Source organism: Phaethon aethereus (assembly GCF_964289735.1).
Source record: "Phaethon aethereus genome assembly, chromosome: Z".
NCBI lineage: Eukaryota > Metazoa > Chordata > Aves > Phaethontiformes > Phaethontidae > Phaethon > Phaethon aethereus.
The window spans coordinates 46064262-46081491 of NC_138577.1; the positions used below are offsets into that span (position 1 = coordinate 46064262).

At 37.3% G+C, this 17230-nt stretch overlaps 1 protein-coding gene across 1 annotated transcript; it reads right to left on the reverse strand.

Moving 5' to 3' along the window:
- Window positions 1-225: 225 nt before the first annotated feature.
- On the reverse strand, window positions 226-16999 carry HNRNPK (heterogeneous nuclear ribonucleoprotein K; the record flags this gene model as incomplete). Its single annotated transcript, XM_082013005.1, has 14 exons — window positions 226-891; window positions 1682-1851; window positions 2328-2410; window positions 2488-2509; window positions 5288-5338; window positions 9023-9077; window positions 9436-9743; window positions 10189-10317; window positions 11337-11450; window positions 12042-12114; window positions 13016-13059; window positions 14541-14597; window positions 15967-16064; window positions 16945-16999. The coding sequence occupies 14 exons, from the start codon at window positions 16997-16999 to the stop codon at window positions 858-860; spliced, it is 1293 nt and encodes a 430-aa protein (XP_081869131.1). The 3' UTR covers window positions 226-857.
- Between the last annotated feature and the right edge of the window lie 231 nt (window positions 17000-17230).

Consider the following 17230-nt stretch of genomic DNA (forward strand, 5'->3'; position numbering starts at 1 on the left):
AGGTGTATTTTACCACTGTTTACTCAGTGACATCACAAAGTTTTAAAATATTTTATTTATATACTGTCACCAATATATGTACTGCAAAGAGGGCCAAACACTTGCAAAAATGTCAAGTTTTACACAACATTTGCATGAATATTTTTGCGCTTTTTTTTCCCCAAACAGCAAAGCAGAGCCATTGGTTTCACATGATTTCTTTAATTCGTCAAAAAATAACCCCACATCGCTTATGTATATCAAAGAGCAAACTTAAGAAACTTTCCTTTATGCATTCTCTGGTAAGGAAAAAAGAGGGTATACCCACTTTAGATACTACCTTACGTATATCTCAAGGAAAATGACCACCAAGAATAGGCTCATTGAATTTATTTAAAAATCATGAAATGTTTCTTCCAAAAGAGCGTTACATTCTGCACAGTTCTCTCAAAGGATGCCAGGGACATGTGGCCTACCAGTATTCACCCCCCTTAAAAAAAAAACCAACAGTGTACATAAAGCAGGGTGTTCACAACAATTACAGAAAAACAGTACAGTTTACCACTACCAATGAACAAAAAAATAAAATTCACTCTCTCTGCTGCTGCTTCAAAATTTCAATGTTAGTCTCGTGCGCCCTTCCCCCCCACACGTATTTGTAAGGAACTAAAACATTACAGCTGGTGGACAGCAAAGATTCCACTACACCTCAAATGCAGAACACCTATGAAGCAGAGGAATGTTGGCTTTTTAAACAGAAGCAGATAAAAAAAAAAAAAAAAACAAAAGGGTGCAGGACTCCTTCAGTTCTTCACTAGTCTTAGAAAAACTTTCCAGAATACTGCTTCACACTATAAAAAAGAAAAAATAATCTTGCATTAGAATCCTTCAACATCTGCATACTGCTTCACACTATAAAAGAAAAAGAAAAAAGCATGTATTAGAATGATGGACCATACATCTTGCATCAACATTCACAATGACATTCTTAGAGCAGATTAAATTACAAATTTCTTATACATTTAAAAGTAAATAATTTTAAAAGATTAATGGCTAATAATTATAGGTATATTAATATATTTTAGGCACATTTAAGTACTACTAATCTAAAGCCAAACATTCAAGTTAAAACATTAAAATCTGCTATGACAGCCAGCATGTTAATAAAGCAAAGCTAAGCAAATTAAATCTGAAGCTGTTAATATTTGGCAGAAAAGACAAAGTCATGTCAGCAAGGTGTGAAATGCTGCATTAACAGCACCAAATCGATTTCAACTTTTCCTGTAGAGGCATGGTCTGTGCCATATGGCAGACTGTGATTTGTTGTCAATTTAGTTATCTAAAAACAACAAAATCACTAGTCTTCCACACAGAACTAGACCAACATCCACTGAAATCTTCTATATTTTCTACAGGCTCTATGTAATTTATTACAAGTAGTTTTTTTGCAGCAGTTTTCACCAGAGAAATGAGAGGACTGCTTGGTTAAGGTGTCTTCCAGCAAGATTAGTTTTGAGGGTGTGTCTTCATTTTAATTAGAATGGAGAACAGAAGAAAATCAAGGCACAACTAGCACTGGAGAAGTTAGGTTCAAATTGTTACTTAAAACCTGCCTTCTACAAACTCTATCACAGAGAAGAGCCATAGAATGTACAAGTCAGTTTAAAATTGACAGCAGGGACAACATTGAACTTTAACTTGCCTGTTCTGCAGTAAATACTGTGCATTTTGTATCTGGTCCTGTGTTCCCGTAATAGTTATTATCCGATCTTCCGAGCCCTCTAATGGTTCATCAATTTTGATCGAAGCTCCTGACTCATGACGTATTTGTTTGATTCTCTGGCCTCCCTTTCCAATAATAGATCCTGCCAGCTAGGGGAAAAAGCAAAGCATTCATTTCCTGATACAACTTTTTGTCTAAAAACAGTTACCAAAAAAAAAAAAAAAAAAAATCACAGCAGTGTTTGAGTAGCTTCCATAAGTTTAGTTTTGAGAGTTGCAATGGAAGCTTACTTCTTTACAGCCTCAAAACATCTCCTGCAGTATTTATTGTGTAAACACAGGTGGGATAAAACTGGGAAAACCAGTTGCTCATTTGCAAGAAATAACTTACACAGATCATCTCTATTACTGAATATTAACATTAATAACATTGTTTAGTGTGTCTCTAAAGTGAAGACACAAAACAAACACCTGAAGAATAGACTTCTGGTGATTTAGAAACACGTTTTTTATATTGGAAGTACTCATCAAGCACCCTAAAGTACTTCTGATTTATTTATATAGTCTAAGAAAAGGCTGTGACTTTAAGAGAAAACACAGGCTGAAAGCAAGTTAACTTTACTTACATCTTTGGGAATCGTTACTTGTGTCGTGATGATGGGTCCACCAAGATCTCCATATGAACCACGCCCCCCTGCGTAAGAATAGTCTGATTGAAACGTATGCATCAAGCCCTTTGATAACTACATAATGAAGTGCATGCAAAAGTTCTATATAAATACTTACCATATCCAGATCCACCCTCAAACTGTAAGAGAAAAGAGAAAAAAAACCCCTTAAAATAGTGAACAGCCATGCTTCATTAATATGTTTTCTTCTTGAGTATCATATTGTTAGCTTTGAGGCTGTTTTATGCAAAAATCTGAACACCCAACCTTACTCTAAATGTTACAGTGTTGTGCCATCAAAGGCATACTGAGGCAGAAGGCACACCAGAAACAAAAGGGGCGGGTGGGGGAAGTCTCAGCCTCTCATCCTGCCCTGTCAAGACCTCTAGGAGTAAGGCACAAAATGATATAGATGATCCAGCCGTACCAGTTTACCAAGCAGCTGCACTAATTCAACTGCTGGTAGACAGCTCTTGATGCTGACCTACTCCTGACCCTTGGACTAAACTCACATTCAAATCAAAATATCAGAGTACAGCATTATTAATGCTACCAATACAGCTCAGGAGAGACTCAAGTCTCTAGTTTTGGGACAAAAAGTTTACCCAGTGACTCTCAATCCTCCTACTTCATCTAGGTCTCCAGGGAGAAAATCAGCTCTTAAGAATAGCTCTGCAATTTGTCTCTCGATTCAGACTATGTTACAATCCTTTCTGGCTAAAACTATCATATACCAAATCCAAATCACTGCAACAAGCACTCCTAGCTGCTTTTTATTTTTTAGGACTTGTAGACCAGTGTTTGACATCAAGTGCTTCATTTCATTTAATGCCTTCTAAGTGCCCCAAACCCCATTTTTATACTTTCCTATAGAAGCAGCAAATAAATATGCACAGTTCTCCAGAATTCAACTTCCGGGAGACTGCTGGGGTGGCCTCTGTGAGAAGAGACCAGGGGCTGCCCCTGTGCCAGACAAAGCCACTCTGTTCTAGCCAACATCAAAATGGACCCACTGCTGCCTAAAGCTGAGACTATCAGCAAAGCTGCTAGCACCTGTGTGATAACATTTAAGAAAGGTTAAAAAAACCCCAGTGTGCACCACTTATGAGAGATGAGTGAGGGAGAAAAAGTGAGAAACCACCCTGCAGACACCACAGTAAAGAAGGAGGGGGGCAAGCTGCTCTAGGTGGTGGAATGGAGATTCTCCTGCATCCCATGGAGAGAACCACACTGGAGCAGATTAGACACACTGCAGCCCCAGAGGACCCTATGCTGTAAGCAGGTAGACATGCCCTGAAGGAAGCTGTGGAGAGCCCATACAGATGCAGGCATCTGGCAGGACCTGTGGCCTGTGAGGGACCCACACTGGAGCATTCTGTTCCCCATTAGGGAAATGTTCCCCACATACAGAAGGACAGCACCCCATGAAGAAGACCCAGGCTGGAGCAGTTCTTGGAAGAACTGCAGTCCATGGGAAATACCCACGTTTGAGCAATTTGTGAATGACTGTATCTCATGGGAGGGACCCCACACTGGAGCAGGGGAAGCGCGTGAGGAAGAAGGAACACTGACAAAGTGTGATGAACTGACAAACTGACTGCAACCCACCATTCCTCAGCCCCCCTGCACCGCTTTTGGCAGGGGAAGTAGAGGAGTCAGGAATGAAGGAGTGAAGTTGAGCCTGGGAAGAAGTGAAGGAGGGGAGGAAAGGTGTTTTTAGTTTTCCTCTGTTTCTCACCATGCTACTCTATTTTTAAGTGGCAATAAATTAACCTTGCCTAAGTTTACTCTGTTTTGCTCATGATGGTAATTAGGAAGATCTCCCCATCTCTACTTTCAGCTGCAAGCTTTTCCATCTTACTTTCTCCCCTCATCCTGATGAGGAAGGTGGGTAAAAGAGCAGCTGGGTGGGTATCTGGCAGCCAGACAAGATCAACCAAGCACAACTACTTGTTTGCAGAAGTTGTAATGCAGTAACTTTTCCCAAAATACTATTTACGTGTAACCTTTTTGGAAGATCAAAATGGAAACTACTCAGATCAAATAGTTGAGCTTATTCTCTAAGCAACCTATATTGTGTAATCACGTTACTTAGCAATACAGATTGTAATACAACATAATAGAACTTACAGTGCAGTCCAAAATATAAGAGAATGAAGGACTCTGCTTAAGATGTAATTCAGAGGCTGATCAGAGCAGCATACTGCATACTCACAGACATACTCCTGTTGATATTTGCCACAGGATCCCTTTTTGGGCTAATCTGTTGTAATGAATAATCCTTTCCGTGATTGTTTTTGCCTCCCCAGACTACAAGCAAATGAACTTGACAGCAGATAAGTAATTACATTTGCTGTGGTTTTGTAAGCTAAGAACTGATGTTTAATATTTGTCAGCACTTTGCCATCTTCTAGACAGCAGGAACACCTTGATGAACCCAGTAACTTCCCAAAATCTATCCTATCAAATGGTGTATTTTCAAACACATTGATAAGTAAAGCATAATAGTTTATCCACAAATATAAGCAAGAAGCTACTTTTAGTATTTGCTGTTTGAAATATAACTGACACACTGCAGGTGCATGCATTTAGGATATGTATTTTGTATTAACTTCATAATGTATTTTCTTATCAGTTACTCTTTACAACACAGAAATGCGGGGGGGGAGGTAAAAGAGGCAAAAAAGTACAGAAAAGCTCCTCTCTTTTGCCTGTGCTCCTGCATACTTCCACATTTCTCTTTTTACTATGTGCCTGCACAGGACACACTATTAAGACAAATGGCCAATAAATTCTGAGTCAGGACAGCTCTATGATTTTCAACAGGTGCAAGCTGCCACTGACTACACTCAAGATCAAGAAATTCCCGTTATCACTTAACATTTCAATAAAGCAGAAAAAAGGTTGAGCACACTCACCAACTCTGGGGGCTGCATGTCATCACAGGCATCCACATGACACTGCATCATCTTCCAGACACGAGGAAAAGAGGAAAGAAATATAAATTAAGTCCATGTCCAGGCTTATAGGTAACTTGGCAAGAAAATACAATACATACTGGTACAGAGAAACATTTATACCACAACAAATTTGACTTGAAAGTGGTCTAAATCACATACTTTCAAGAATCCCATTTATTTTCACTTTGAAGGAACTGGTCACATGCACTTTTTCCCCTCTGTATAAAGAGATTTTCCTCTAACAAAGGTGGTCAGACAGCTAATGGCAGAGCAAAGCTTGACCAAGCTTTTTTTTTTGTGTTGCTTTTTTTTTTACTTTTTGAAGACCTTCAAGTGCCACTATATATAAAAATCTTTTCTCCCTGCTATGTGTTAAAAAAATACTTTATTTCTGCCATCCATTAGAAAATGATGATTTAGTAAGACTGAAACAAGTAACTGTCAATGACTACCTCTATGCCAACAGCAGGTCATGCAGGACACTGCTGCTCATGTTCCACAAATTCATTTCCATATACCTCATGTAGCCAATAACTGGATTAACAATCTACTGCTGCCTAACTATATTAGAAATTTAATTGTAGTTTTGAAGTGTGATATATACCATTTCTTTCTTTCAGCATTCTACAATTGCAGCAATTGATGTTCATCTGTACACTCGAAAACCAACTTCTCAAACAGGATATACCTTAACACAAATAACAGAATATTCTACTCTACGGACTCATTTGTGCTAGTGTTTACATCTCATGAAAGAAAGATGCATGCAGTCCTAACTGATGTAGAATTCTTTTACCATAATTTTCTCTTTTTTAACAGAGTGACCTAGGAGAGTGAAATTTTATTACTTTCTTCCATCTGCATGGCTGAACAGAGGAGTTTACATTCTTCCTTTACTGATTTTTTTTACATGCTTGTTCATGTCAGATTTCTTAAACATGAAGCATGTTTTTTATTTTTTTAAGCGTATGTGCCTTTATTCAAGTGTTTATATGGCAAGATACATGTATGTACACATAGATGTACAAGTTTTAAAAAAAGATCAAGAACTAGGAAGCATGTGAAGGAGCAAAAGCGCATTAGAAGTCTGAAGACACTCACAGAAGTCCACCAAGGGACAGTCCACTTAACAGGAGACATTCTGATTTAACTCTCTATTAACTCAGGTTTTAAAATTTTTGTGTGCTTTGAAGTTTTAGTACCTTATCAGTTAATTAAAAAAGAGGTGAAGGGATAAAATGGCTCTATATGCTTGTCCACTTAATTTTCCACCCCTCCCACCAGTATCTGTGTGCATTTCTGTACTAAAAGACCCCTGAGGATGAGGGTGTTAAAAAAAGAAATACTTGAAATACATTCAGTTTTTTTCAGCTGTCAGAATAGCCCTTATGGTCCATAGGCATTTGATTCAGAGTAGTTGCGTAATGAAATTTATAGCTCTGTTAACAGAGAAACAACACAAGTCTGTCCTTCAGGAAGAAGCTTCAGAACAGAGATTATAAACCAAGGGAACTCTTCCAACAGCAGTGCATAATTAAGTTGCAACTGTAAGCTGGGCTAACAGACAAGTATCTTCTCAGGTGGGTGACTCTGCATGGGTAAGGGGAATGAATGTATTTTTTTTAAATCAAATTATGTTTTTCTCATCTCAGCATTTACAAGGCTGTCAATATTGTCATATCTCTAGAATTCCAGAAAATTCAGAGTTCAGCATCTGGTTCTGAAGGTCTGGAACTAATGAATCTTTCTGCCTTTAGTGGAAAAGGGAACTGGCACAAAAAAAAAAAAAATTTCCATACATTCAACATTTCCATGATTTTGGAGATGTTCATCTGAGAAAATAATCTCTTCTTTCCTTTTACTGCATCTGTGTAAAAGAGTACTTCTGCTCTCTGAAAGCAGCCTTTCCCATGCATTGCTTAGTTCACAAACCACAGTGATGTTGGTTTACGCTAGTTTAAGTGTTTTGCTAGAGTGGTTTCTACATGAAAGTGGCATAGGAAGACCTTACATTTTTGGCATGACATTTCCAGCTCCAGCCTCACAATCCACATGAAGACTTAGTATCTGCTTACACAATTTATGACACTAGGATCATGGCTAACTAAAACTAGAAATTAACTACAGTCTTTGTTGGGAAGCCCTCGCTTTAAGCAGGCTGATACCTATCATAAAGAAGCCAAAGCCATGAGCAGCTCCACTGTGAAGAGGAAATAAAATTTCTTTTGGAACAAAAAAACCAAGCAGAGATGACTCCACTGACTTGTAGAAACTCATGTCAAGAAAGCAAATGTCAGCCTCACAAAAAGTCAGGCTAAACAAGTCAAAATGGATTTTCTATTCTAGCTGTAATAGAATAAAAATAAAACAACACTACTGCCCAAAAATCAAGCTAAGTAAGACTGTGCTCAACCAGATACCAAATGAAAGGCTGGCTGCTCAGTTTATATGCTCTAACACTGTCTTTATTAGCTGCAAATATAAGAACACAAGAACTGATCTTTGAAATACAAATACAGAATCTTGGAGGTGTACTTGTCAATTCTTCCAGTTTCTTAACATGTAGAGTAGCATGGGCAGCACTTTTTTTTGTAACTGTGTGCAAATCTTTCCTTTTAATATTTCTAGTAAGCATGTGACATTCTTGCAATACATACTTCCAGTAACTCTTACTCCCAATGTGTAAAGCCCATTTAGGTAGCCCATTTCATAGTTCTTCTCCACTCCTTTCTCTTGCACTCATTAAAAGCAAAAAAAAAAAAAGAAATCTTGTCTCACCTGTCATCTTGAAGGTGCCAAACAAAGTCCAGAGGAGAAAAGCAGAATATTACTGTAGCTTTACCTCCTGGACATATACGATTTCTCTTCCCAGGAAAGAGGAATCTAATACAACAGCAAATGACTGCTACAAAGTAGCATTTCGGAATACAATATGGAAGAGTATCTTAAAACCTTTTTTTAAGGCCCCATATACTGTTAAGAGGTTTGGTTTTTTTTCCTCAGCAAGTATTAGCATTAATGTGGTTGATCACACCTAATTTAATTTTAGGTTCAGCTTAGCAGTAGCCCTAGCTCCAAACATTTGCTATTACAGTAGGTTTTTTTCAGAGAGTGAAACCAGCAAATAGACAAGAATTGATTCGAAAGAGCAATCCCCTTCCAGATCCAACTAGAGCTCTTAATTCTATCTATGATTCAGTGGTGGACTTGGCAGTGCTAGGTTAACAGTTGGACTTGACGATCTTAAAGGTCTTTTCCAACCTAAATGATTATATGATTATATATGATTATATTCATGTTTTCCAACATTAGCGTTAAAAATGCTTATATGAATAAAAGAATTTAAGAGAACATTGTTCTGACATGTTTTCATTATCTGAAAAGCCTACCAATTCCCATTTCTGTCATTCTGACTTAAAAAATCTGAAAGATGGTCAGTGCAAAAAAACCTGCAGGGTAGAGCACAGTCAAACTTTCTGTATCATTTTTGATGGCAGGGAGGAAAAGAAAGAGAACAAATCATGTCTCAGATACCACTTACACCCCAAACATTCCTCCACAGGAGGGACCATTTTATCACCAGAACCATGCATGTCCCACACCTAAGTAAACGTGTTCAGCAACAGTATCTTCAGACAGTCAGCATGCTAACTGTGCTTACAAAACAGAACAAGGCAAATTTTAAACTCCTACCATGCCATCGTAACGGTCTCCCGGTCTGCCCCTTCGGTCATAGGACATAAGATCTCTAAAATGAAAAAAGCAACAGCACATGAATTGTGTTATAAACTAGTTTATGTATTCTACTTTAAGTTGTGTGTGAAACATAAGCGTGAAAATTTAATTTCAAACTAATTTCAAACTACTCTAGCCAAGTACCGAATGACGTAAGTTTCAGAACTACTGACTATAGTATTGACAGATTACTACAGTGCAGCAAGTAATTAAATTGCACCACTTTTCAAAAGACTCTGGTATAACACACACTCAATCCTGCATAATCACTACCGACATGGAAATGTGGAAAACACACTGGGAAAAGGAACATGATTCAGCAGACTGTACAGAACCTGAGTTTTATGTAATGCATTTATGCAACAACTCACCCGCCACGCGGAGGTGGTGGAGGTGGAAGAGGAAGATTACGAGCTCTGCTGCCACCTCTACCACCACGACCTGGTGGAGGTGGTGGAGGTCCTCTGCGAGGGCTCATATCATCATAATCTCTTCTTGATGGAGGCATAGGTCGTCCACCACGACCAGGGGGCATTCGATCAAAACCTCCTCTTCCACGCATCGGAAAGCCTACTGGACGTCCCCTTCTATCATCAAACATCATTGTGAAGCCACCATAGTCATATGTTTCATCATAGAAATTGGGATCATAAGGCTGGGCACGTCCTTTAATTGGAGACTAAAACACACAAACAAAAAAACAACCCCCCAAGCCAATTAAGACTATTACAATTGGCATATTAAATATATTGAATGTTCAAATATAAATTTATACATTTGGAACATGTTCTCAATTTCACAATGCTGGTAAGAAAGGAGATGGTTATGTGCTTCCTGTGAATTTAACTATGATAAACTGCTGTTACTCATCAGTGGCAAAAAAACCCCTGTCTCCCTTCCCCTTCAATTTTTGCATCTTAATGATATGCAAAGCATGAATAATGGCCCACTAGTGTCAAAAACTGCTTTCCTCAGCCAGTTACAGTCAGTCAATCACTTTGTTACTGGGAAAGCAGGAGGTACTGATTTCAAAATAGAAACTGAAAGATAACGTTTTTCATCCAAATGATCCCTAACATTCATGAATGCCAATGAAAGAACAAAATACATTTAACAAACACTACCTCAGAGATAAGATCCAAGATAATCTTGATACATTCAACAACTCTATCAGGTTTTCCACCAATAAGCACCACTCTGTCAGTAGAATGAGGACAACACTCTTGAAAGAGCTTAATGGTGGTCTGAGTGTTCTGTTGAAGAAAAAAAAATCCAAGATTATCTAATGTAAGTATCTTAAACAACTTTATATACTCATTAAAACATTTTTAAAGAAACAATCCAAAAGACAATTAAATTCCCAGCCATTTTAAGTGCATGCTGGCTTCTGAATTCTCACAACAAATTTAATTTAGCATTACTTTTTTTTTTAAGATTTCTACTGACGTAGTTTTGTATGAAGAAGAAAAAAGTTCCATTTTCTCTTCTTTCAGTTATGTCCCATTTACACCACCATTTAATTAAATACTAGCAAAAGGAGCACATATCCATTGTGAGCTCGCAGGTTGTATTGACCTTCACATGTCAAGTAAACATGCTTTGGATGCAAGGATTATGTCTAGTCATCTTGCCTTTCTCAATCCACACAAACAGGCACCAACTTATACCTGAACTGACCTGAAACTGCCTCTGACACAATGCCAAGGAAGGACAGAAAACAGAGGGCTTTTAAGTTCATAGAGACTGTTAGCTTTTTAAAATCTCATTCCTTCACTGAAAGAAAACAATGGTCTTCAAGGAGGTAGAATTTAAAAAAAACACCAAACAAAAGCCCTTTTGCCCTTTCTAGTAATATTCAGACATCTATTGAATTATCATCATAATAATTTGTGGAGATGCATTCACCGTAAACAATTTTGCATGTCCAGCCACAGGAATAAATCTAGTCTGTGCAAGAGTTCATTCTAGAAGGACGGATGAATGCTATTTTAATTGAAAAGAAGAAAATACCCTTCTTTAAAAACACTACCATGAATATTGCTTAGAAGCTTGATAAGAAGTCCTACGCTCTATCACCAACAATGACTTTACTTTTGGAAAGGTTTGAAAGAAAATTTCAACTAATATCCATCGCAGAACATCAAAATCATGTACGCAGCATGTCCTGAAGGAATTACTGCACGGAAGATACTTATACTTGCCCCTTGTGAACACAAAACACAACTTGTTTACTGAACAAAACCCAGATCTCAGAAGAACAGTAAGCAAGTACCTCTCTGAGTTCTTTAATTTTAGCACCCTTGACACCAATAATTCCTCCTGCCAAACTTTGGTGAATGAGAAGTCTTAACTCGCAGTCAAAGTCGCTGCCTTTGTAGTGTTGATACTGTAAGAAAGATGTATAGAAAGAAAAGAACAAAGTATTAGTCACATAAAAATGTAAAATATTTGGAGTTTTGTTCAGTTTCTTCTCCAAACATAATGGTATGACTTGATTTATTGCTGAATTGTAATCTTGTATTTCCTTTGCTAGGATCACAACTACTTAAGCACCTCACCTCAACATAAACTTATGTCAGTTCATACGTTTTGGGTTTTCCTCCCCCCCCCCAATTACATTACATTGTACAACTTTCTAAAAGGATTTAAGATGAAACCAAACAGCTCACCACTCTTACTTACAAAGCTAACGCTGGATACAAATGACAACTACTTCAAAATGGGCACTGAACAAGTCAGGAGGTAAGTATTTTGAAAGGGGGGAGGCTGTTCGAAATGTTAATTTAATGAATAGAGATTGACTTTGTCCTCTACAAAAAAATGCCAACATGTAGTTTGAGAGCCATAATCCTTTAAAAGGATTTTGGTTTTTATTTTCTAATTTACTGTATTTAAAAAGTTGCAAATCATCTATAACCATCTTGTTTCAAAAGCTAATCTTTTGCCTCTAAAAAGAAACAAACATTAGGAGACGTACCTCTTCCAAAGTAGGGATAATCTTCTTCAAGATTTCTCCAATTGTCTCTATATCTGCACTTATACTCAAGATGCTGTTGGAGGCCATAATACCGGACATGGAGAAGGTGGAAAAGAAGTAGTAGAAGTAAATTTTTTTCATCATCATACACAAAAGTCTAACAATATTTACTACACAGAAGAGCTTACAATTAATATTCCCCATTTAAAGTAAACCTGTTTGCTCAATTTAAAACACATGCATCTTTGTTTATGCCCAATATATATGCATGATAAATTTAAGATTAGGTAGGTCTTGCAGAGAGAGAGAAAGACAGACAGAATGGGCTTTTGGAAGGGCTCAGATTAAGTGGGCAAGAAATTGACGCAGAACTGAAAGTAGAAGTGAACATTCATGTTCCCCGCCACCACTAATTTAGGATACCCTCGCTAGTACATTGGTAAAACTGGCACACCTCATAGAGAAAGTGGGGATATGCAAGTGGTGAACATTGTATCTAGAGTAAGGTTATGAGACCAGTTAGAAATTAGATTACTAATGCGCTCTCTAAGAAAACAAATACAAATGCAAGACAAAAAAAAAAAAAGACAAAACAAATGAGAAGTGAAGGAAAGTGACCAGAGTTAGCATTTCATCAGAAATAATTATGAACAGGCAATGTTGAGGGGAGCAAGGTGGGCCACAAAAACAGAGCGAGAGAGTATTTTGAAACAATCTGATTTACAATGCAGCGAATATGCGACACTTGAAGCTGTGCTCCTTCCATTGAAATAAAATTAGTGGATTGTTTGGGTGGGCAACTCACGTAAAAGTTCAGTGACAAAAAGACTTAATGGGGAAAATAAGACAGAAAACTTGAAAAAAAACAATACACCGTCTATAAGGGGATACTATTTAATTATATCAAAGGCAGGTAATAAAATACATTTCTCTCTTTCTAATCAGGCAGTGAGGCATAAACTGTTGGGACATACCGCTCGGGGCCACTGCTGTCTGGGACTGAAACACTGGCATTGTACTGCATTGGTCATTGGCGTTCGTGGATGTTGGCATTGGGCATGGGTATTCAATCGGAAGTTGTCAAGTATGGTACCCGTTTGGCAACGAGCACATTTTTGGGCATAGCCAACCAGGGTTTTCACATGGGCGTTCAGGGGCGGATGGGCCAACGTCATGGTGGGCAACGCAGGGGCAAGTCGATCCAGTACATGGGCAACGGAGATATATGGCCAAAAAAACAAGGAGAGGGAAAAGGGGGAAAAGCAATAAATTTTAATTTAATACAAACTATACCCATTACTCTCAATTAATGAAACAAGCTTAAGTTGTTCTGAAGACTAACACAATAACGGATTGCTACACCGACTGTGGCTTAACAGTATGGACCTTAAAATTGAGTCACTTGACCTGACTGAACTACTTTTTACTTTTTACATATGTTTCAGTAGCAGGCTGGCTCATGAGGGTAGACACAAAACCTGTCAAGAGTGATATAACTAGAACCTTGGGCAAATCGGGAAAGTTAGTTTTCCAGACCAATGTAAATTATCTGGACTTAGGTGACGTATTGATTTACTTCAAAAGCCAAAAAACACTACCCTAAAAAAAAAAACCCCAAAACAACTAGCTGCCAAAGTTAGTGAGCATATGTAAGATTCCTGACCATTTCAACTTCAACCTCAATTCTAGTTATGGTAGTTTATGCACTTAGTTGGAACGGATTTATAATGATATATTGCCAAATCTTGTGTTGAACAGAGTTTTGATTGGAAAAACTGTTGAAATTGTAGCTGATGTTAAGTACAGGAGTGTAAACAAATGGAATTTAAGAAGCGTTGCCGAGTTTTATAAATACACAACATTAACACTGAGCATGTGTCTAATCACAAGAGTCAACCCACTGTAAAATGTGAATAGGCAAGTAAGTCATGACCATTTAAAAATGCTTCCAAGTAACAGAATAGGATGTTCCTTTACTGTTCTATTCCCGCATTTAAATCAAGCAACCTTAACATTAATGCTTTTATGCTTCATGTGCAAGCTGTTAAAGAACAGATGGACCATTTTGTTTGCTTTTTTTAAAGGAAGTTAAAGAATTCCTCTATCACTGGGTTAAGCCAGCCACCTGCAATGGTTTCAGCAGTACTATAATGGATTCACACATATGGGAAATGGTATAATTAAGGATTTTAAGCTTTGTCAATATTTATAATTAGAATGTTAACTCACTTAAAGTGTGTAATTTAGCGGAATCCTATTCAAAAGTGAAGAGATTTAATATAAACCTCTCCTCCCACATGAGTCAAGCTGGGTTTTAATTACAATATAAATTGAAGAACTAAGTTATCTACTCTAACAATCATTACAAATGGCTTGTAACTAGACTATAGATGTCTAGAGTTGAATTGCTCCCATTTCTAGAAATGCACGCAACCAAGCTTTTGATGTAGTGCTCTGAAAGAATTGGTGTTAAATTAGTTCAAACTCATATATACTCACGTCTGTACGAAGTGCCTTAATATTTTTGCCACCTTTTCCAATCACTGCTCCAGCGTTCTGGAAAATAGTTTTCAAAAGTCATGTTATGCCAACACAGCACAGACTACATTTTTGAGCTCTAAGACTAAGAATGGTAAATGTATTTTTTTATTATGCTGTTGGCCGGTGGAGTGGGGGCAGGCAGGCACTGCTTTTTGAAAAGTTCAAATCAAATTGAAACAAACTAATATAGTTTGTCCACGGAAAAAATGATCAATAGCTCTTACCACTGAACTTAGGAAGGAGAAGGATATTCAGTTTTGCAACTAGTATTTCAATTCCAAATGGAAGTTTCTAGGCAATTCTGCCTGTGTTAAAGCAATCTCATACACTATAGCTCTCAAAAAAATATACTATATAAATGTAATGTAGGTCAATGATTTCCCTAATTTATTTAATCAACTATTTTTTTTTTCTTAAGGAATTTGTTTGCATGTTGCATTTTTGCACTCCAAAACATTTCTTGATAACTTTGAGTGTTAATTTTGGTTTATACTTCTGTAACTTAACTGACTTCTCAGAGCAGTATATTCTGAAAAAGGTTAAAGCCAATGGTAACAGTCACTTAACACTTTTTTTCTAATATCAACAGGAATAAACTGGCAGACAGTCACAAACTGTAATTGCAAAACTCTTATTTTTACCGGGTTATTTCAAGGATTACATGCAAAAGCACTGCTTCTCTTACACAGATTACACATTATGCTAACAGCATGCAAAACATTTCGTGATACCCCACGTAACTTGACTATTGGTCAGAAATGCCATGCAGAGTTAAGGTAACATTCCTCCATGCCACCACAAAAGACTGAAATACTTCAGGAAGTACAAATCATCTGTAACTACTGGAAAAACCAGAGGAGATTCATACATAGCAACTTTACTGTAACTATTTATACTTGTCAACAAAACCACTGCAATCCCAGAAGCACTACTCCCACATTTCTTCCTGTAGATATATTTGAACAGGTTTAGTAGATCTGTGTGGGAGAGTTACTAAAATCCTAAGGAAGTTCTCTTCTTACCTCTCATACTTGATTTACAATCACTAGCTGATCATTCTCTAAACTGCCTCCTTTCCAAAGATTAATACACCGTCATTCGCTAAGAACACTTAATAATTTCTATTGCTCTATTTTTTCAGCGAGTACGTCCTTTAAAAGTAACGGTATTGATCCACAGGGACTCACCCTTTAAAAGAACCACTGAAGATAATTCCATCACAATACACTGTTACTGCCATTCACGGACACTTTGTTACTCCTAATAAGCTATCTCATAGTAAATGAAGTACATGTTCTTTCTAAACATATATCCCAACATACTCTCTGTCACCACTGTCTTGAGCAATGCCATAAGCAAAGACAGTAAAAACAAAAAAGCATACTTTGCTCTGAAGCAGGATGCGCAATTCAACCATCTCATCTGTGTTCCGAGATCTTTTGAAGGCCTGCTCTTCCTCCATATCTTCTGCTGGACGTTTGCCTGTAGAGAGGTCCATAGGGGGGAAACACAAACATTTATTTAACTTTCTAAGTCATAATAAAATGGAACACATACCAAATTCATGCTCTGCATTCTTAACACATTATCACCTATTAGCCCAGCACTCGTTACTGATGCCTACTCTGAGTATCCATAGCACAGAAACAGGTCTTTACTTACTTTACTCAGCTTACGTTATCAATTAACGACTGAAATATCCATTAAAATCTGCGAACTATGGTTTAAACAAGAATGTTGCACACAGCCAGTGAGAAATTCATGACACGCTGTTTAAACAGTGCAGTATCTCCCACAGTATTTATTTACAATTCTGAAAAACCTTTCAGGCAACAAGATCAAATGTAGTTTATCCAACAGTGAAATACTGGTGGAATTACAGTAAAGTAGCACTTCAAAAACTGTTTGGGAAAAACTGGGATGAATCAATGACACTAATGCCCTAACTTCCTCACTAATTATGTCAAAGTTTTTCATGAAGCTCTTTAGATGTATTTTACATATTTATAGCCCTGTGTGTAAAAACTGCAATAAACAAAATACAATTAATGGATATGCCTGACAATATTCTTACATATTCACACTCTCCACACAAGGACTGAATATTTAACTATGAAATATTTTCAAATACTTGTAACTTTCAGCTACTTATCCCATGTCTAAAACATGCCCACAGAAAGATGATGCATTTATGCTTCTAAAACATGTGTAATGCCACAGTCTAATTAAAAATTAAAAGATTTAAAGCAGAATGCAAAACTACTGCTGATACAAACATCTGATACAGTTAAAGCATCACAAAATATTTAGAAACATTGAAATTTAAAGAGGTTATTTCTAAAAAGAAATAGTCCTTTAAAACATTTACCATTTGTCTCTGTGTTGGTAAAGGTCTCTTCCTGTTGTTCAGTCTCCATTGCCTTTTTTTCTTAAGTGGGCAGGCAAAACCTGTTGAAGAATAAAAAAGCCTGTAGATCTACTTTGTGAAAAGGCACACTGTACATCATGCTAAAAGGAAAAAGCAAAAAGTAATGCCTGCTTCTAGAACTTACCACTATTATATATCCTTGCAGAGAAAAACTCAAGTATTCTGGGCGGGATCAAAATTAAACAGCCTATTGCTTCAAGAGCCTATAAAAACAGCATGT